This window comes from Dama dama, chromosome 8, assembly GCF_033118175.1.
Source record: "Dama dama isolate Ldn47 chromosome 8, ASM3311817v1, whole genome shotgun sequence".
NCBI lineage: Eukaryota > Metazoa > Chordata > Mammalia > Artiodactyla > Cervidae > Dama > Dama dama.
In genome coordinates, this window is record NC_083688.1 from 44,118,134 (window position 1) to 44,141,109 (window position 22,976).

Below are 22,976 nucleotides of genomic sequence, written 5' to 3' on the forward strand. Positions count from 1 at the left end.
ATGGATTAAGGGGCAGGCAGGAAACGATCTAAATTCAGTCGCCGTGCTGAGGAGCTTTGCTGTCAGCCAGCAGGCTCAGACTTCCTTCAAAAGGAGGCTGAAACGGCCTAAGCAAGGGCTTGAAGCTGAAACCGGCACAGCCCCCGCTCCAGCCCCGGGCAGAGGCCGGCCCGAACGTGCAGGTCACGTGGTGCGGGTGCGTGACAGGAAAAGCGCGGGAAAGGCAGGGGGCTGCGCCTGCGCAGTAGCCGGCAGTCGGTTAGTGCGCAGACCTGCCCAGCCGAGGATGGAGGGATGGAGCCGCCCCAAGACATGGCTAAGGTTTCCAACACAGAAGACAATCACAACAGGCGGGTCCATTCCCTGTACGCAGCGCCGTTATTTCAGAGAATTTCCCAAACCCACTTGGAAAACATGCAAGCGAGGGGGTCGGAATTCTCTTCTACAGCTTGGAACGTCCAGGAGCAGGACCAGACCTCTAATCTGTCCAAAGTCGAGTTCAAGGAGAGTCCTGGGTACCGGTTGCTGAATGTAAGTGGGGGTCTGGCGGGTGGAGTCTGTCCCCTGACCCCGGAGAGGGTCAGGCAGGACCAAGGGGTCAGTGTGCCAGTGGGAGGGAGGGAAACCTGCCCTCGTTTGGAGAGTGGTAACACCTGAGGGAGAGTTTTCTTGTGGGGCACTGACAGTTATTTAACTTGTCAGAGCCCCGTTTCGTTACTGCCTACCCTGAAGGGTTGTCTGAAGAACTAAAAGAGGTAATAATATAAAATACTTAATGCAGTGTGAAGTAAAGCGTTAATAGATGTTAGCTGCTATCATCATCATCATCATCACTGGGAATTCATTTGTCTAAAGGGCTAAACTCCAGAAACATCAGTTAACTCTCTTTTCAATGCCTGAGGTTCTTATACATGGACCTGTAGGAGCAAAACTGTATCATGTCTGCAAAATGAATTATTGGCGTCCTGTTCTTAATTAGGTAAACTTGTACCTGAAGTGTGTGAAACTCGAGTTTAATTTCCATTTAGAGAAGGCAGTGGCAACCCACTCCTGTACTCTTGCCTGGAAAATCCCATGGACAGAGGAGCCTGGTGGGCTGCGGTCCATGGGGTCGCTGAGAGTTGAACAGGACTGAGCAACTTCACTTTCACTTTTCACTTTGGTGCATTGAAGAAGGAAATGGCATCCCACTCCAGTGTTCTTGCCTGGAGAATCCCAGAGATGGGGGAGCCTGGTGGGCTGCCGTCTATGGGGTTGCACAGGGTTGGACACGACTGAAGTGACTTAGCAGCAGCAGTGGTACTGCCAAAGCATAGGGGAAATGGAAAAGGGGAATCAAACTGAAACTCACATTTTCAAAGTTTGTTAGAGCATTATTAGGAAATTATGCATTCTTTGTTTTTCTTAAGTTATTAAAAAATAGTACAGTATTTATCAGGAAACAATTTGTATACATAAAGATATTGTTCTATCAGGAAGCAAATGGTACACAAATTTAAGGAATTGAATTTGCCTTCTAGTGATTGTATATCATTTTTATATTTGGATTCCTGATTTATTTGTAATGTGTGGTATGTGGTCTGGATTTAATTTATTCTTTTCCAAAATAGATGTCCCAACACCATTTATTTAAAAAAAAAAATCTATCTTTGCCCTAGAGTTTTGAGATGCCACCTTTATGCATAAGATTTAAGCTTCCATATACTTTTTTTTTCTGGACTTCTATTCCGTTTGTGTTTATCAATACAAGTGCCAAGACCTTACTGTTTTTTTAAGAAAAGATAAATCCTTTGTTGCAGGAATCTTTAACATGCTAAATGCCTTATGAATATTCAAGAAGGGAATATGAAATGCAGCATTTCCCAAGTCAATCATATTTAGTAGGCATTTCCCATATATTTCATGACTCTACCTTGGGAAAAGTACTTAAGACCATACTCTTTTATTTGAAGACTTAAACTATGTTTTGAAGTCTGGTAGGGCTGGTCCCCTCCTCTCTTGTGGTTTTCTTTTCCTGTAACTTCCTGACTATTCTCACTCTTTATAAAAACTTTGTTAACTTGCTTATCTCATAATAAAAGCCTTTTTAAAAACTAAAAATTTCATTAAATTGATAAATTAAGTAGAACTGACATCTTTATGATGTTGGTCTGTCCTATCCAGAGATGTTTTTTCATTATTCACCTCTACTTCTGTGTCTTTCAGAAGTGTTTTAAAGTTTTCCTCTTAAGAGTTTTGCCCACTTCTCATTAAGATTATTCCTCAAGTGGGGCTTCTTCTACTTATAGTTCACTTCAGTCGCTCAGTTGTGTCCGACTCTGCAACCCCATGAACTGCAGCACACCAGGTCTCCCTGTCCATCACCAACTCCTGGAGTCCACCCAAACCCGTGTCCATCGAGTCGGTGATGCCATCCAACCGTCTCATTCTCTGTCGTCCCCTTCTCCCACCCTCAATCTTTCCCAGCACCACGGTCTTTTCCAGTGAGTCAGCTCTTCACATTAGGTGGCCAAAGTATTGGGAGTTTCAGCGTCAACATTAGTCCTTCCAATGAACACCCAGGACTGATCTCCTTTAGGATGGACTGGTTGGATCTCCTTGCAGTCCAAGGGAATCTCAAGAGTCTTCTCCAACACCACAGTTCAAAAGCATCAATTCTTCTGTGCTCAGCTTTCTTTACAGTCCAACTCTCACATCCATACATGACCACTGGAAAACCATAGCCTTTACTAGACGGACCTTTGTTGGCAAAGTAATGTCTCTGCTTTTTAATATGCCGTCTAGGTTGGTCATAACTTTCCTTCCAAGGAGTAAATGTCTTTTAATTTTACGGCTGCAATCACCATCTGCAGTGATTTTGGAGCCCAGAAAAATAAAGTCAGCCACTGTTTCCACTGTTTCCCCATCTATCTGCCATGAAGTGATGGGACCAGATGCCATGATCTTAGTTTTCTGAATGTTGAGCTTTAAGCCAACTTTTTCACTCTCCTCTTTCACTTTCATCAAGAGGCTCTTTAGTTCTTCTTCACTTTCTGCCGTAAGGGTGGTGTCATCTGCATATCTGAGGTTATTGACATTTCTCTCGGCAATCTTGATTCCAGCCTTTACTTCTCCCAGCCCAGCATTTCTCATGATGTACTCTGCATATAAATTAAATAAGCAGGGTGACAATATACAGCCTTGACATACTCCTTGCTCAATTTGGAACCAGTCTGTTGTTCCCTGCCCAGTTCTAACTATTGCTTCCTGACCTGCATACAGGTTTCTCAAGAAGCAGGTCAGGTGGTCCGATATGCCCATCTCTTTCAGAATTTTCCACAGTTTATTGTGATCCACACAGTCAAAGACTTTGGCATAGTCACTAAAGCAGAAATAGATATTTTTCTAGAACTCTCTTGCTTTTTCGATGATCCAATTATTCATCTATTTTAAGGCTGTAGATTTCTGTATGTTAATTTCATGTCCTGCTTCCTTATTGAATTTTTTAAATATTTGAGTTAGTATTATTTTTAATTCTCTAGGTTTTAGATATACTATCAGATCATCTTCAAATGGATACAGTGTTACCTCTTTTCTTTCAATTCTCTTGCCTCTATTTGATTTTTCTTACCTAACTGCTTGGACTAATGCTCCCAGTTAGTAACATGTTGAGTCATAGTAGAGATCGTAGACAACCTTACCTTGTTCCTGATCTTAGTAAATGTTTCCAGTGTTTCCCCATCAAATGAAATATTTGAAGCTTCAAACTTCAAGTCCTGGCTTAATTGCTATTTTTGTCAGTGTTTTAACAGGAAGAGTTGTTGAATTTTGTCAGGGGCCATTTATTAATAAAGATATAGGGAGATAATTGCATAATTTTCCTCCTTATATCATAAGGAGAAATTCATTATTAGTGAATTTCTTGTTATTGAACCAACTCATTACATTCCTAGAATTAATCTCACTTGATTATTGCATATTGTTTTCTTTGTGGTATTAGAGTCTGTTTTTATTATTTAGTATCTTCGTGTCAATGTTTTTGTTATAATCATCTGTTGGAAAAGGCAATGGCAACCCACTCAAGTGTTCTGGCCTGGAGAATCGTGTGAACAGAGGAGCCTGGTGGGCTGCTGTCTGTGGGGTCGCACAGAGCTGGACATGATTGAAGTGCCTTCACATTCATCCATAGTTTTCTTTATGGGTTTAGGTATCAATGCTATGCTTGCTTTGTAAAAAGAATAAAAAAGTTTTCTTTAATGGTGCCATGGGATACTTAATTTTTGAATTTGGTAGAATTCCCTGTGAAATCATCTGGACTGTTGCTTTTCATTGGTGATAGCTCATTGCTAGCTGTCTCTCTCTCTCTCTCTCTTTTTTTAATAGAAAGTGATCTGTTCAAACTGTTTACCACTAACAGCATCAATTTTGTTGAATTGTATTTCCTTAGGAGATCCAGTGCAGCCAAATAAATAAATAAATATTTTTTAAAAAAGAATATATCTTGATTTTGTCAAATACATTTTCTGCATCTAGCTAAGTTATGTCATTTTGTCCTGTATTGGACATATTTACCAATATGACTTATTAATTTAATTTTATTACATTGATTTTTCAGATGAAAAAAATCCCACTTTGTCATGGTGTATGGTTCTTTTTAATACGTTGTTGGATTTAATTTACTAATATCTTGTGAAAGATTTTTGCCTCTGTGTTTGTAAGGAATAATGATTTATTGTTTTTTATCTTTGTGATGCCTGTCTGGCTTTGGTATTGTTAGGTCCATGAATCAAGGCAAATTGGAAGTGGTCAAACAGGAGATGGCAAGAGTGAATGTCGACATTCTAGGAATCAGCAAACTAAAATGGACTGGAATGGGTGAATTTAACTCAGATGACCATCATATCTACTACTGTGGGCAGGAATCCCTTAGAAGCAATGGAGTAGCCATCATAGTCAACAAAAGAGTCCAAAATGCAGTACTTGGATGCAATCTCAAAAATGACAGAATGATCTCTGTTCGTTTCCAAGGCAAACCTTTCAATATCACGGTAATCCAAGCCTATGCCCCAACTAGTAACGCTGAAGAAGCTGTGAACGGTTCTATGAAGACCTACAAGACCTTTTAAAACTAACACTCAAAAAAGATGTCCTTTAATTGACATATACATACTACTATATATAAAATAGATAACTGATAAGGACTTACTGTATAGCACAGGGAACTCTACTCAATACTCTAACGGCCTATATGGGAAAGAATCCAAAAAAAGAGAGGATACCCTTTGCATCATGTTAGACTTAGTAAATAGGCATGGTAGTCTTGAGCAGACATAATCTAATAACCTATATTATATATAAATAATAAAATGTATAAAGCCTCCAAATTTTTCTAAAACCTAGACCTAGAGACTGCCTTATTGAGTGAAGTCAGTCTGACAGAGAAGGAGAAAAATCGTTTGACATCCCTTTTATGTGGACTCTAGAAAGAAATGATACAAATGTACAAAATAGAAAGAGACTCACAGACTTAGGACTTAGAATACAAATTCAAGGTTGCCCGGGGGAAGAGATAGTTAGGGAGTTTGGGATCAACGTGTACATACTTCTGTATTTAAAATGGATAACCAGCAAGGACCTACTGTATAGCACATGGAACTCTGCTCAATGTTATATGGCAGCCTGGATGGGAGAAGGGTTTGGGGGAGAATGGATACATGTATTTGTATGGCTGAGTCCCTTCACTGTTCACCTGAAATTATCATAATATTGTTAATCAGCTATACTGCAATACAAAATAAAAAGTTGAAAAAAAAAAAAAAAAAAAAAAAGATGTCCTTTTCATTATAGGGGACTGGAATGCAAAAGTAGGAAGTCAAGAAACACCTGGAGTAAGGCAAATTTGGCCTTGGAGTACAGAATGAAGCAGGGAAAAGGCTAACAGAGTTTTGCCATGAGAACACACTGGTCATAGCAAACACCCTCTTCCAACAACACAAGAGAAGACTCTACACATGGACATCACCAGATGGTCAACACCAAAATCAGATTGATTATATTCTTTGCAGCCAAAGATGGAGAAGCTCTATACAGTTAACAAAAACAAGACCAGGAGCTGACTGTGGCTCAGATCATGAACTGCTTATTGCCAAATTCAGACTTAAACTGAAGAAAGTAGGGAAAACCACTAGACCATTCAGGTATGACCTAAATCAAATCCCTTATGACTGTACAGTGGAAGTGAGAAATAGATTTAAGGGACTAGATCTGATAGACAGAGAGCCTGATGAACTATGGACGGAGGTTCATGACATTGTACAGAAGACAGGGATCAAGACCATCCCCATGGAAAAGAAATGCAAAAATGCAAAATGGTTGTCTGAGGAGGCCTTACAAATAGCTATGAAAAGAAGAGAAGCAAAAAGCATAGGAGAAAAGGAAAGATATTCTCATTTGAATGCAGAGTTCCAAAGAATGGCCAGGAGAGATAAGAAAGCCTTCCTCAGCGATCAATACAAAGAAATAGAGGAAAACAACAGAATGGGAAAGAGTAGAGATCTCTTCAAGAAAATTAGAGATATCAAGGGAACATTTCAGGCAAAGATGGGTTCAATAAAGGACAGAAATGGTATGGACCTAACAGAAGCAGAAGATATTAAGAAGAGGTGGCAAGAATACACAGAAAAACTGTACAACAAAGATCTTCATGATCCAGATAATCACAATGGTGTGATCACTCACCTAGAGCCAGACATCCTGGAATATGAAGTCAAGTGGGCCTTAGAAAGCATCACTACGAACAAAGCTAGTGGATGTGATGGAATTCCAGTTGAGCTATTTCAAATCCTGAAAGATGATGCTGTGAAAGTGCTGCACTCAATATGCCAGCAAATTTGGAAGACTCAGCAGTGGCCACAGGACTGGAAAAGGTCAGCTTTCATTCCAATCCCTAAGAAAGGCAATCCCAAAGAATGCTCAAACTACCGCACAATTGCACTCATCTCACACGCTAGTAAAGTAATGCTAAAAATTCTCCAAGCCAGGCTTCAGCAATACGTGAACCGTGAACTTCCAGATGCTCAAGCTGGTTTTAGAAGAGGCAGAGGAACCAGAGATCAAATTGCCAATATCTGATGGATCATCGAAAAAACAAGAGGGTTCCAGAAAAACATCTATTTCTGCTTTATTGACTACGCCAAAGCCTTTGACTGTGTGGGTCACAATAAACTGTGGAAAATTCTGAAAGAGATGGGAATACCAGACCACCTGACCTGCCTCTTGAGAAACCTGTATGCAGGTCAGGAAGCAACAGTTAGAACTGGACAGGGAACAACAGACTGGTTCCAAAATATGAAAAAGAGTACGTCAAGGCTATATATTGTCACCCTGCTTATTTATTAACTTCTATGCAGAGTACATCATGAGAAACGCTGGGCTGGAAGAAGCACAAACTGGAATCAAGATTGCTGGGAGAAATATCAATAACCTCAGATATGCAGATGACACCACCCTTAGGGCAGAGAGTGAAGAGGAACTGAAAAGCCTCTTGATGAAAGTGAAAGAGGAGAGTGAAAAAGTTGGCTTAAAGCTTAACATTCAGAAAACTAAGATCATGGCATCTGGCCCCATCACCTCATGGGAAATAGATGGGGAGACAGTGGAAACAGTGTCAGACTTTATTTTTTTGGGCTCCAAAATCACTGCGGATGGTGACTGCAGTCATGAAATTAAAAGACACTTACTCCTTGGAAGGAAAGTTATGACCAACCTAGACGGCATATTAAAAAGCAGAGACATTACTTTGCCAACAAAGGTCCGTCTGGTCAAGGCTATTGTTTTTCCAGTGGTCATGTATGGATGTGAGAGTTGGATTGTGAGGAAAGCTGAGCACCAAAAAATTGATGCTTTTGAACTGTGGTGTTGGAGAAGACTCTTGAGATTCCCTTGGACTGCACGGAGATCCAACCAGTCCATCCTAAAGGAGATCAGTCCTGGGTGTTCATTAGAAGGACTGATGCTGAAGCGGAAACTCCAATCCTTTGGCCACCTGATGCGAAGAGTTGACTCATTGGAAAACACCCTGATGCTGGGAGGGATTGGGAGCAGGAGGAGAAGGGGGCGACAGAGAATGAGATGGCTGGATGGCATCACCGACTCGATGGGCATGAGTTTGTGTAAATTCTGGGAGTTGGTGATGGACAGGGAGGCCTGGTGTGCTGCAATTCATGGGGTCACAAAGAGTCGGACATGACTGAGCGACTGAACTGAACTGAACTGACCTCATAGCATAACCTGGGATGTGTACTTTCCTCTTTCCTCTTCTTTTTTATTTTCCTTGAGTTTGTTAAGGATTGTTATTATTTCTTAAGTATTTGATAGAATTCACCAGTGAAACAGTTTGGGCCTAAGTTGTTTTTGTTTGGTTTGGTAGGAAGAGCTTCAATTACTAATTTAATTTCTTTAGTTGCTATAAGTCTTCCCAGATACTCTTCTTCAGTTTTGATAATATGTGCCTTGATAGGAATTTTTCCATTTCATCTAAATTTCTGATTGGCTAATATAATTATATATTAATTGGTTATAAATATAATTGGTTAATATATTGTTTGAGATTGTAAGTAGTTACCTTATATGACAATAAACTTTTGCAGATGCAGTGAAGTTAGTATTTGTGATGGAGGCCATTATCCTGGATTATCTGATGGGCCCTATGTGTAATCACAAATGTCCTTATAAGAGAGAGATAGAGGGATATTTGGACACACTCAGAAGAGAAGGCAGTGTGATCACAGAGGTAGAGGTTGGAGTGATGTGACCACAAGCTAAGGAATGCTGGCCTGTTGTCAGAGGCTATAAGTCAGAAGGTATAAGACTGGACTTTTCCTTAAAATTTTGGCCTAGGGGGACTGATATTAACTTCTGGTCTACACAACTGTGAAAAAACAAATTTTTGTTGTTTAGGTCGCCAAGTTTGTAGCAATTTGTATAGCAGCTACGAGAACTAATACCATGCTATTTCTTTATAATCCTTTTAATTTTGTAAGATCAGTGGTATACCCCTTTCTTTTTTGGTTTTGGTAATTTGTAACCTCTATCTTTTTTCTTCATCAGTATAGCTAAAGATTTGGCAGTTTTGGTGATCTTTTCACGTGCCTACCTTTAGTTTCATTGATTTTCTGGTTTTTTTAATCTTAATAATTTCTATTCTAACCTTTGTTTTCTTCCTCTTGCTTACTTTGAGTTGAGCTTGCTCTTATTTTTCTAAGTATGTTTAATGCTAATTTTCAGCTGAGTGCTGCTTTAGGTGCACTTCATGAATTTTGTGTTGTGTTTTCATTTTTATTCAGCTCATAATATATTCTGACTTCTGTTGTTCTTCTTCTTTGACCCAGAGCTTATTTACAAATGTTTTTAATTCCCAGGATTTGTGTATTAGCCAAATTTCCTTGTGTTCTTATAATTTATTGTGTTGAAGTAGGAGAACATTCTTTGTTTGATTTCAATTCTGCCAAATTTTATTGAAACTGGTTTTATGGGCTAGCATATGGTACATCTTACAGAATGTCCTGTGTGCAGTTAAAGATATGTATTTTGGGGGGTTTTGTTCAGTATTTTGTTTGTGATATTCATTCATGCTGTGTTGTACGTGTAGTTACTCATTTTCCTTGCTTTGTAATATTCCATTGTATGAACATATCACATATTTATCCATTCCATTGTTAATGAATATTTGGGTTGTTTCTAATTTTTGGCTATGGTGAATAATACAGCTGTAACTGTTCTTGTATATGTCTTTTGATACACATATTTTTGCATTCTGTTGGGGATATATCTAGGAATAGAATTTCTGGGTCATTAATATGTATATATTCAACCAAATACCAAGTGTTTTTCAAAGAGAATATACCAATTTATATTCCCACTGGCAGTGTGTTAAAGTTCTAGATAATCTCCATCCTTCCATTTCATAGTGCTTGTCTCTTAATGGTTAGGCATCTCAGGGAAGTGTAGTGGTATCTCTTTATGGTGTTAGCTTTCATTTCCCTGAGGACTAATGAGGGTGAGTTCCCTTCCAAATGATTATGAGTGATCTGATAAACTATTTTGTGAAGTGCTTGTTCCCCATTTTTCTGTTGGATTGTCTTTTTCTTACTAGTTTGTATACGTTTGTGTACACATTCTAGTTATAGGCCCTTTGTCAGTTATACTAAACATGTGGCAAAAATCTTCCAGTGTCTTATCTTTTCACTTTGCTCTGTGTGTGTGTGTGTTTGTGTGTGTGTGTGTATTCTCAGTGGTGTCTGACTCTCTGTGACCCCATGGACTGCGCTTGCCAGGCTCCTCTGTCCGTGGGATTTTGCTGGCAGTAATACTGCAGTGGGTTGCCATTTCCTCCTCTGGGGATTGGAACCGAGCTTCCTGCATCTCCTACATTGACAGGTGGATTCCTTACCACTGCGCCACCTGGGAAGCCCCTTCACTTTCCTAATGGTGTCATTTAATAAACGGAAGTTATTAAATTTAATGTAGTTTAATGTTTCAAACTTTTTCTTTGTGGTTATTGCTCTGTGTTCTGTTTTAGAAATCTTCTACCTATATCACCTTCTAATTGTCTATATCATGAAAATGTCATGAAAGTCTGTGTTATCTTCTAATCGTTTTTTCTTTCACGTGGAGATCTACAATTCACTGATTCTGTGTGTGTACTGTGAGGTATGAGTCAGGTTTTCTATTCTTTTTCTCTCTTTTTTTCCCTTTTGTCCTTCATTCTTTTCTCTTCTTTCCTTTCTCTCTCTTTGCTTTTTCTTCTTTCTCTCTCTTTCTTCTGTGTGGCAATTTCTACTTACTCATTTGAGAGTGTTTTTTTCCCCACTATTCTTTAGTTCTGTCTTTGTCACAAGTGAAGTTTGCATAAATGTTTGTTTCCAGACTCTCTAATGAGTTTCTTTGGTGCATTTGTCTATTATGCTAATGGTAATCCCATTCTTCAAGGGCTTCCCTTGTGGCTCAGCTGATGAAGAATACACCCTCAATGCCGGAGACCTGGGTCCGATCCCTGGGTGGGGAAGATCCCCTGGAGAAGGGAAAGGTTACCCACTCCAGTATTCTGGCCTGGAGAATTCCATGGACTGTACAGTCCATGCAGTCTCAAAGAGTTGGACACGACTGAGCAACTTTCCCTTCACTTCTCTTCATGCTAATGCTGTTAGACATTAAGAAATAATGTCTTTATTTCTTTAATTTTTAAGTATGTTATCCTGTTTTTCTTCAAGATTGTCTTGGAAAAGCTCATCAGTTTCCACAGGAAGACTTGTTGGAACTTTGATTTTGATTGCATGAAACTATAGCTCAATTTGAGGAAATGAATTACATATATTTATGTAGATATATATAATATAAATATAAAATAATATCTAATGTTTGTATGTAGATATGTATATTTACATATAAGCATGTATAAATATATATAACATATTATACTTATGTATAATATATACATATTATGTAATATAAATTTATATATATATACATATAATATATAAAATACAACTTCTTTATGCTTTTACACTTATTTATTTTGTCTAGGCTCCTCTTCCCCTAGTCTTTAATTTTTTACTTCTTCAGACCCGCTTGAAATATTGTCATCTCCTTCGCTAACACTCTTTCTCCTCACTCCCCTTATCTGCCATGTGTTTATGCAATGGTTTATAGGCATCCTGAATGGGGCTTGGTACCGGAATCATAACCCTTGCTTCTCTTTAGCTCCAGAATTGTGACCATTAGTACTTTCAGAAAAGTGGACAACCAAATAAGGAACTAAGTATAACCTTCATCCGAGGCATTCTGGTGATGAATCACAGTTGAAAACTATTATGGAATTCTTACCTCCATATCATATTGAAGGCAGTGGGCCTATCAGATGGAGAAGGTGAAGTACTTCATTCTGAGCAGACTGTGCTGAGGTGGACATACACGTGGGAACTGGCAGCTTCAAACCTCCAGAAAGATAGATATAGGCATCTAAATGTGACTTCTTAGCAGTATTCTCCAAATTTCTTTGACTGCACAATATTATCAATAAAAATATGTGAACATCTTTAACCAATATTTTGGATATTTATTTATACATTATAAAATATAATGCAATTTACTCTATAGATTCTACAATATACAAAAATTAAAAATTATAAATAAGCAATATTTCTAAAACTGATTTTTAGTTCATTTTGTTTATTAGTGGTACAGAACTCAATAAGTATCGCTATTTTTGAAAAACATGATTTAATACTTAGTGAAGGTCTGGTTTAAGGCAAATTTATTTCAGTATTCGGTTTTTAATGCTGTTATATTTAGAAAAGATAGCTTTAAATATTTGAAATTCCAACTGGAAGCACTGCTTTTTCATTGAACCTGTTAAATCACAATACTCATTTTTTCATTTCTGCCATGTTATTCAAAGTCTTTAGTTCACATATTTTGCATAAAATGTTACTTCTCTGATTAATTAGTTCTGGTAAACTCTGGGGAGGGCTTTCATTTTTTTACATTTGAAAGGAAAAATGTTCTCTTAAGCTGCTGGTGGGCTTCCGTGGTAGCTCAGCTGGTAAAGATCTGGAGAATCCTCATGGACAGAGGAACCCATGGGGTCACAAAGAGTCGGACACTACTGAGTGTCTAAGCACAGCACATAGCATACAACCTGCCGAAGCTCTTCATTTGTGAATGTTTTAGACAAAAGTGTTTCTAAATTTTTAAAGTGTGATACTGTGAGCTTCTAGGGTGCTCATAGCACATTTGCATACACATAAAGAAACATTAGAAGGAAATATTTCCGGTAGTTTTTAAAATGTTCTCATCTTAACGTGAATTTATTTCAAAAAGATAGTTTTTTCATACTCATTAACATGCCACCACCTTACTCTGAAAGGACAGATTAAGAAGTATATATTTTAAAATATTTGCTAATTTGTGTACTACTGACAGCCATCAAAGAAAAGTTTAGCAAGTTGAAACATTTCTTTTTGTAAAACCAAAGTGTATGATGCATCGTTTATGTTTATCAACTTTTTAAAAGGGCTTTGCCATGAAATTTCTTGTGATCAATGTTTAGCTATTTGCAAAGTAGACTAAATATTCTACTACTCAAGGTAATGTAATTGATTGACCTACTTAACTAGCGAACGCAATACCCAGACTGTTTTAAAGAATTCCATGCACCTGTAGCTTGTACAATAAATGACAATATCTGACCAATCGAATAAATTATTGTTTTTCCATGTATAAGATATGTGCACAGAATGAGTAAAGATAAACTCCCTCTTCTCAGCATTTGTTTTTCTTATAGTGAAACTGTCTTTGTTTTTTTACTTGTCTTTAACACTGGCCTGAACTTCTCAAGGGCAGGAACATTTCAAGCTGAAATCAGCATAATGCCAGGCATATAATCCTGCCAGTATACTAGTGAATGCTAATTGATGTAAGGATAGTGAGGTTGCCGTTAGCACTAGGAGGGGGAAGATGCTAGGAAAAGGTAAACCTGTAGGCTGGTGGGTTTTCAAAGAAAACTGTGGAATGGGGGAGAGTGGTCCAGAAAGGCCGTTGGAAACAAAGTGCAGAGCGATGTAAGTGAATGTAGAGGCTTTTAAATAGAAGTGCCAGGAGGGACTTCTGTTCAAGGTGGGGCCAAAGGCGGCAGAGAGAAAAGGCAAGTGGAATTAATTGGAATTAAAATTCTCCACAGGTTCAGGAGAAATCCTTTGTGGTGTCAGAGGCTTTATGAGACTAGTCTTTAGAAGTTTTGTTCAAGGTTCTAAACAGAATTTTGGCAAAGAGTTGTTTTGCTCATGCTGCTGCCATTGAAGAGAGCTCTGCTCATATGAGGAAGGAAAAGTAAAAAAGATAATAAAATGAGGGATTGTTAAGTAAAATGCCAGATTCTTAAGGCTAAATTTAGTATTAGTATTCTAAAGAAGTTTTTCCTAATTATTTTGTAGTTATTATGATGCATTTTCAAAGTAGACTTCCATAAGAAGATCATTAAAACTTTAGAAAGTATGAGGTTCCATATTAAATACACATAGACTGTACACAGATTGATATTTTTGTAACAGTACAGTAATTGTCATTAAGTTAGCTTAACCTGTGAATTAATCACATATAAAAAGCACATTAAACCAGTCAGATGCAACAATAACAAAATGATCCAAGATATATTAAAAAAAAAAGTTTTCAGTACACCTCAAGTGTTTGTTCTGTCCTTTAAAACAAAATTTTCAACATAACTAAGGATTTATGCATATTATAAGAATTAGACAAGTAATTCTTAAAAGACACATAACAACAAAGCTTTTTGGAAATTTTTCCTTATAGATAAGACCATGTTGATTCAAGTTCAGCAATGGTTGAGAGTAAATATCATTCTCTTTTTTAGGTTAGATTTTTAAAAGACCATTTATTCACTATTCCCCTAACCTTTCCTCTCTTTCCCCTTCCCATCCCGTGCTCTTTACTTTCAAAATCTATATTAAAGTGTCTTGTAATTTTTAAATGCTAACCATTATGTGTAGTGACTGGAGCTTTTAAACACAAAGTTAAATATCAACCTACAGATATTTGATTGAGTTATTCTGGATGAAATCACACAATCAAAAACCAAAAGCCATCTATTTATTAGTCTTTTCCAGGGTACCTACTATTCCAAAGGATGTAATTGCAGTCCCTGCAGTGGCTGATAACTGAAGGAATATTGGAATAATTTGCACCAGGATTACTGCTGTTTGTGAGATACAGGATCTAGTCCGTATTAGACTGAGATGATCATTTTTTGTTTGCAAAGAGAACTCACTGTTCATGCTATTATGTACTTCTCTCCTGTCTCACAATTACCTTAATGATTTTACATTTAAATGTACACATTTTGTTTCTCTGCTAACTTAATAATAAACTTGGGGGTAGAGATGAGTTTTCAAGTCATAGAATATATAAGACTAAAATATATAGTATCTGATACTAGATACTCATGAAATATTTGTTGAGAAGTGGTATTTTATCTAATTATATTCTTCTTTGCCTTCTAAAGTCTCAACTTATTTACATTGTAGATGCTGAGAAAAACTCTTAAACGGTCTGGAAATAAAGAACAAGAAGTAACACATGGGACACCAAGTTTGGTGCCATTTGGGGATGTGGTATGTATGACTAAGTCTCAATAAACCCATATAAATTATTTCTTATTTCATATGAAGACAATTTAATGTTTATTGCATGGTATCAAAAAGCATGAATAGAAAATGGCTATCTCTGATAACCATATTCATGAATTTTTCATTTTTATGAGTCAGATAAGCATTCTAATAATCACTGAAATTATGGAAAACATTCTGATTCGCAGAAAAACTGTTATCTGTACTAGGGATTCCCAAGACATTATGTTTTATCAGTCCTTACCTAATGTAAAATGAAAATAATTCAGACAGTGACAGCTGTATTGAAGTTAATAAATGAACCATTTTTGGCTTTGTATTCTTGTTTATTTTAGGTTTACTTTGAACAAATCTTGCCTATTTTTCTTCTGTATTTCTGCTTTATATCTGTGACTAGATATTACTAATAAAAATTTCTAATGAGAAAAACTAACAAAGTGAAACTTTAAAAAATATAGTTTGGTGAACATAAAATGAAAGAAAAATTAACTTTAAAAAATTCATTCTCTGTGTTTTTATTTTGATTGTTATAGGTCGGCTGCCTGGCCATTCATGTAAGAAACTGCAAACATTTTACGCCTAAGAGTATCCTTTCTTTTGATTTAATGATCATACTATGATCATATGTCACTGTTTCAGTTATATATTGCTGCCTTACAAAACACTCAAAGACTCAGTAGCTTAAAACATTAACCACTTTACTACCAATCATTATCTGTGCATTCACTAAGTGGTTCTTCTGCTTTATACTTTCACAGCTGGGGCTGTAGTTCAAAAGGGCTGGTATGTCCAAAAGAACTCATTTACATGTCTGGTGCCTTAATGAGAATGCCCGAAAGACTGGACTTAGCTGAGAGATTGGACCTTTCTTCCCCTGTAGTCCCAGGGCCTTGTCTTTCATCATTAATTTTTTTCTGCATTAGTTTTTATTTTAAAATGTTAAAATACTATCTTGATTACTGCAGTTTCTGGTGTCCACTTAACTTTGTACCCTGGGTAGCGCCTCTCTCAGCTCGTCCTAGTCTCAGCCATGGTCATGTCCATTGCATGTTAAAACAGTCACAGGACTAGGCCAGATTCAAGAGCAGAGGGAAATACTAAGTTCACTGTTTGAGGTGGGGAGTGACAAAAGATTTTTAACTATCTGTAATCCACCTCAATCATCATGTATGTTTAAGAAAAAATATTTATCTTCTTGGATGATAGTACTAATTTATTTCTATGCGTCTCTTAAACATTGTTTAAAGAATTTATTTTTCTCGGTGACTTTAAGTAAGTTGAATGCTTATTATTGGATTATTGTGGCATAAAACCAGCCTCATTATGAAGGCTTGATGGTTAATTTTTATATAAAGTGAGTTATTGAAGAGAATTCTATATAAGCAGAGTTTTAAAGATAAATCATAAAAACAAAATTGTTTTAATTAATGGAGTGCTATGAAAGATAAAATACTGACTAATATAGTATATGTGAAGTAGATAGTAAAGTAAATTACAAGATAGAGTGCTGCTTTAAATTTTGTTGTCCTAAAATTAAGAATAGATTATTCTGAATTATATTTTTTGAATTTTCACATAATTATTAGAAAAAATTTTCAAGTATGTGTTGTGAGTGTTTGGTTACCTTAAAAATAATATATAGGAAAATTTTCAAAATAATTATAATGAAAATGTGAGGATAAAAATATGAGAAGTAATCTAATGAAGAATCAACCGTCTTTTCCTGATTGTGCCTACCACCAATAGGCAAAAATACTATTTTAAAAGGCTTTCCTTTTTGTTTAATATGCTCTATAACTTCTTTCTTTATTTGATTGAGTCTTAGGTTTTGGCCTGAATTGTTTAATGGGTTTATTTTACAATGTGTTACTATTCAGTCACAATGAAATTTGCTTCCTAAATATGTATTTTCAGTCATTTCCCAGCATTACAGTAATTTGTTCATTCGCATCTCTATTAACAATGTGGTGAAATGTACAAAAACTTGTAGCTTGCTATCCCAAAACACTGAAAAGGACTTTATGATTACATTTGATGAAGTGAAGTATTTTTCTGTACAGGTAACGTTAAATTTCTCTTCTAGAAAAAATAATGTATTTTTAATAATTTGAAATAGTCTACACTAATATGTTTTTTCCTCAGGGGATAGGAAAAAAACAAAAACAGTGTTTTTTTATTTGATATTTTACAGTATTTATTTCTATATTATGGGCTATAATGATGTTTTTGCAGCTTACTGTAAAGTGTATAATTGCGGTGTTCTTCTCTGAGAGCTTGTTGTTGGTGATTCTCAGTGTTTATCACACATGCATACATTCTTCTCTATCTCACTCTTCCCTCCCCATCTGCCCTCTTCCACCTGTCTTAGTCAGGGTGAGCTATTATAGCAAATTGCCCCAGACTGGACGGCTTAAACAGCAGACCTTTATTTCTTGCTTTTCTGGAAGGTAGGAAGTTCCTTAGAAGGACACTAATCAGAATTCACAAGGGCTCCAACTCTCCTGACCTAGTTACCTCCCAAACACCCCATGAACAAATGCCATTGCATTGGAGCTTTAGGCTACGGCTTGACTTTTGAGAGACCCAAGCGTCCAGTCCATACACACCTGTTTTTCATCTCCTTTTCCCTTACCTCTCTGCTTTCTTCTTGTGTAGACTCTCCCTCTTTCCTTTTGCATGGATTAGCTTGTTAGTCTTTATAACAACCCTTTGCTATATACTCTTATATATACTCTTATTATCATCTTTGTTTTGCAGATGAAGAAATAGGTACTGTACGGTTTTAAGAAATTTATTAAGGTCGTATAACTAGTAATTGGTGGAGCTGAGAATACAGTCAGTCTGGCTTCAGCTGGCTTCATTAGACCGTCTCCCACCAGGGCTCCCTCAGCTGAGTTTACTTCTATTTACAGTCAAGCTTCCTAGAATCCTAAATGTATCTCAGAGTTGTCTTTAAAATGAGAGATACATCAAGGGTGAAACAGATCACCAGCCCAGGTTGGATGCATGAGACGGGTGCTCAGGGCTGGTGCACTGGGAAGACCCAGAGGGATGGGGTGGAGAGGGAGGCGGGAGGAGGGATCGGGAAGCGGAACACATGTAAATCCATGGCTGATTCATGTCAATGTATGGCAAAAACCACTACAATATTGTAAAGTAATTAGCCTCCAACGAATAAAAATAAATGGAAAAATAAAAAAAAATAAAATGGGAGATACTATTTCGTTTAGCTGCAGGATTCCTTGATTAGTCCAATTGTTTCCTGATAGTTTTATTACATCAGTTGAATTTCAGTGAAATCCTAAAACATTTTCTCTATGTCATATATATGTATATATATGTGTGTGTGTGTTTGTGTACATATGTGTGTGTTTATATATATTTCAAACTTCATTTTGCTTAAGTGTTGAATATTGAAAATACTTCTTTAAACGTGTTTAAAAACCCATTATTTTCCTAGGTTCAATCCATATTATTTCTTTTACTTTGCAAATAATTTTCCTATGCTTTATTGCCAAGTTTTCAGGAATTTTGTAGATATATGTTCATTTAAATAAAGCTTGCAAATAATACTGGAAAAATATAAATTAATAGGGTGCTTATTTTCATTAGATAATCAAAATATTTTTCCTATGTTTATTTTAATAGTAGCTGTTAGTTTGATTATAATAAGAGGAGAGTTTTAGTGGAGCTCTAATGGAAAATTTTGGAATTATCTAGTAATATTAACATAGAAAATTGGACAAGCAAACAAAGAAATGTGAAAAAAAAGCAAGACATTAATTCCAGGGAAATTAAAAAAAATGATACAGGACTAAAAACATAATCATTGTAAGTATATTATTAAATCCTAAAAATAGTTACATATACATAATATAAGCACTAAGTATTAGTCTAACAAAAAAGTATGAAATATATTGGAGGACTAATGGGAAAAGAAATGTGAAAATTGTGGGACAAGGCTACTGACAGCTCATGTTTTTCTTTCACAATAAGCAGTCAATAGATTGTATCTATATGACCTCAGTGTTCATAGTAGCATTATTTATAGTGCCAAGATATGGAAGCAACCTAAGTGTCCATCAACAGATAAATGGAAATAGAAGATAGAATACATATATATATACACCATGGAATACTACTCAGCCATTGAAAGAATGAAATTTTGCCATTTACAGCAACATGGATGGACTTGGAGGGCATTATGCCAAGTGAAACAAGTCAGAGAGAGAGACAAATACTGTATGATATCACTTATATGTGGTATATAGCAGATTGGTGAATATAAGAAAAAAGAAGATTCACAGATACAGAGAAGACAAAAATAATGGTTGCCAGTGGGGAGATGGAAGGAGGAGGAGCAAAATAGAGGTGGAGAATTAAAAGGTACCAACTATTAGGTATAAAATAATATGTTGTTCTCCAGAAACGCAGGAACATAGCCCTGAGCGTCAACTTACAGGCTGCCATAGTCACACCTAACACATAGACCCATCTCAAAACTCATTACTGGGCACTCCATTGCACTCCAGAGAGAAGAAATCCAGTTCCATGCACCAGAACACCAATGCAAGCTTCCCTAACCAGGAAACATTGACAAGCCAATCGTCTAACCCTACCCACTGGGTGAAACCTCCACAATAAAAAGGAACCACAGACCTCCAGAATACAGAAAGCCCACTCCAGACACAGCAATCTAAACAAGATGAAAAGGCAGAGAAATACCCCGCGGGTAAAGGAACATGAAAAATGCTCACCAAGTCAAACAAAAGAGGAGGAGATAGAGACTCTACCTGAAAAAGAATTTAGAATAATGATAATAAAAATGATCCAAAATCTTGAAAACAAAATGGAGTTACAGATAAATAGCCTGGAGACAAAGATTGAGAAGATGCAAGAAATGTTTAATAAAGACCTAGAAGAATTAAAAGAGGCAATTAAAAATGAATAATGCAATAAATGAGATCAAAAACACTCTGGAGGGAACCAAGAGTAGAACAATGGAGATAGAAGATAGGATAAGTGAGGTAGAAGATAAAATGATGGAAATAAATGAAGCAGAGAGGAAAAAAGAAAAAAGAATCAAAAGAAATGAGGACAACCTCAGGGACCTCTGGGACAATGTGAAACACCCCAACATTCAAATCATAGGAGTCCCAGAAGAAGAAGACAAAAAGAAAGGCCATGAGAAAATACTCGAGGAGATAATAGCTGAAAACTTCCCTAAAATGGGGAAGGAAATAGCCACCCAAGTCCAAGAAGCCCAGAGAGTCCCAAACAGGATAAACCCAAGGTGAAACACCCCAAGACACATATTAATCAAATTAACAAAGACCAAACACAAGGAACAAATATTAAAAGCAGCAAGGGAGAAACAACAAATAGCACACAAAGGGATTCCCATAAGGATAACAGCTGATCTATCAGTAGAAACCCTCCAGGCCAGAAGGGAATGGCAGGACATACTTAAAGTAATGAAAGAGAATAACCTACGACCCAGATTACTGTACCCAGCAAGGATCTCATTCAGATATGAAGGAGAATTCAAAAGCTTTACAGACAAGCAAAAGCTGAGAGAATTCAGCACCACCAAACCAGCTCTTCAACAAATGCTAAAGGAGCTTCTCTAGACAGGAAACACAGAAAGGTTGAATAAACGTGAACCCAAAACAATAAAGTAAATGGCAACGGGACCATACCTGTCAATAATTACCTTAAATGTAAATGGGTTGAATGCCCCAACCAAAAGACAAAGACTGGCTGAATGGATACAAAAACAAGACCCCTATATATGCTGTCTACAAGAGGCCCATCTCAAAACAAGAGACACATACAGACTAAAAGTGAAGGGCTGGAAAAAAATATTTCACGCAAACGGAGAACAAAAGAAAGCCTGAGTCACAATACTCATATCAGATAAAATAGACTTTCAAATAAAGGATGTGAAAAGAGACAAAGAAGGACACTACATAATGATCAAAGGATCAATCCAAGAAAAAGATATAAAAATTATAAATATATATGCACCCAACATAGGAGCACTGCGATATGTAAGGCAAATGCTAACAAGTATGAAAGAGGAAATTAATAGCAACACAATAATAGTGGGAGACTTTAATACCCCACTCACAACTATGGATAGATCAACTAAACAGAAAATTAACAAGGAAACACAAACTTTAAATGACACAATGGACCAGCTAGACCTAATTGATATCTATAGGACATTTCACCCCAAAACAATCAACTTCACCCTTTTCTCAAGTGCACACAGAACTTTCTCCACAATAGATCACATCCTGGGCCATAAATCTAGTCTTGGTAAATTCAAAAAAATTAAAATCATTCCAGTCATCTTTTCTGACCACAGTGTGGTAAGATTAGATCTCAGTTACAGGAAAAAAATTGTTAAAAATTCAAACATATGGAGGCTAAATAACATGCTTCTGAATAACCAACAAATCATAGAAGAAATCAAAAAAGAAATCAAAATATACATAGAAATGAATGAAAATGAAAACACAACAACCCAAAACCTATGGAACACTGTAAAAGCAGTGCTAAGGGGAAGCTTCATAGCATTACAGGCTTACCTCAAGAAACAAGAAAAAAGTCAAATAAATAACCTAACTCTACACCTAAAGAAACCAGAGAAGGAAGAAATGAAGAACCCCAGGGTTAGTAGAAGGAAAGAAATCTTAAAAATTAGGGCAGAAATAAATGCAAAAGAAACTAAAGAGACCATAGCAAAAATCAAAAAAGCTAAAAGCTGTTTTTTTAAAAAAATAAAATTGACAAACCATTAGCAAGACTCATTAAGAAACAAAGGGAGAAGAACCAAATTAACAAAATTAGAAATGAAAATGGAGAGATCACAACAGAAATATAAAGGATCATAAGAGACTACTACCAGCAGCTCTATGCCAATAAAATGGACAACTTGGAAGAAATGCACAAATTCTTAGAAAAGTATAACTTTCCAAAACTGAACCAGGAGGAAATAGAAGATCTTAACAGAGCCATCACAAGCACAGAAATCAAAACTGTAATCAGAAATGTTCCAACAAACAAAAGCCCAGGACCAGATGGCTTCACAGCTGAATTCTACCAAAAATTTAGAGAAGAGCTAACACCTATCTTACTCAAACTCTTCCAGAAAATTGCAGAAGAAGGTAAACTTCCAAACTCATTTTATGAGGCCACCATCACCCTAATTCCAAAACCAGACAAAGATGCCACAAAAAAAGAAAACTACAGGCCAATATCACTGATGAACATAGATGCAAAAATCCTTAACAAAATTCTAGCAAACAGAATCCAGGAACATATTAAAAAGATCATACACCATGACCAAGTGGGCTTTATCCCAGGAATGCAAGGATTCTTTAATATCCACAAATCAATCAATGTAATATACCACATTAACAAATTGAAGGATAAAAAACCATATGATTATCTCAATAGATGCAGAAAAAGCCTTTGACAAAATTCAACACACATTTATGTTTAAAACTCTCCAAAAAGCAGGAATAGAAGGAACATACCTCAACATAATAAAAGCTATATATGACAAACCCACAGCAAGCATTACCCTCAATGGTGAAAAATTGAAAGCATTTCCCCTAAAATCAGGAACAAGACAAGGGTGCCCACTCTCACCACTACTATTCAACATAGTGTTGGAAGTGTTGGCCACAGCAATCAGAGCAGAAAAAGAAGTAAAAGGAATCCAGATAGGAAAAGAAGAAGTGAAACTCTCACTGTTTGCAGATGACATGCTCCTCTACATAGAAAACC

At 36.6% G+C, this 22,976-nt stretch overlaps 1 protein-coding gene across 1 annotated transcript in view; it reads left to right on the forward strand.

Moving 5' to 3' along the window:
* Nucleotides 1-294: 294 nt before the first annotated feature.
* C2CD6 (C2 calcium dependent domain containing 6) overlaps nt 295-22,976 on the forward strand; it is a 143,896-nt gene continuing 121,214 nt past the window's right edge. Inside the window, exons 1-4 of the mRNA XM_061147983.1 lie at nt 295-531; nt 15,078-15,164; nt 15,713-15,764; nt 17,094-17,239. Coding sequence (XP_061003966.1) covers nt 295-531; nt 15,078-15,164; nt 15,713-15,764; nt 17,094-17,239 — 522 coding nt within the window. The remainder of the gene's footprint in view (nt 532-15,077; nt 15,165-15,712; nt 15,765-17,093; nt 17,240-22,976) is intronic.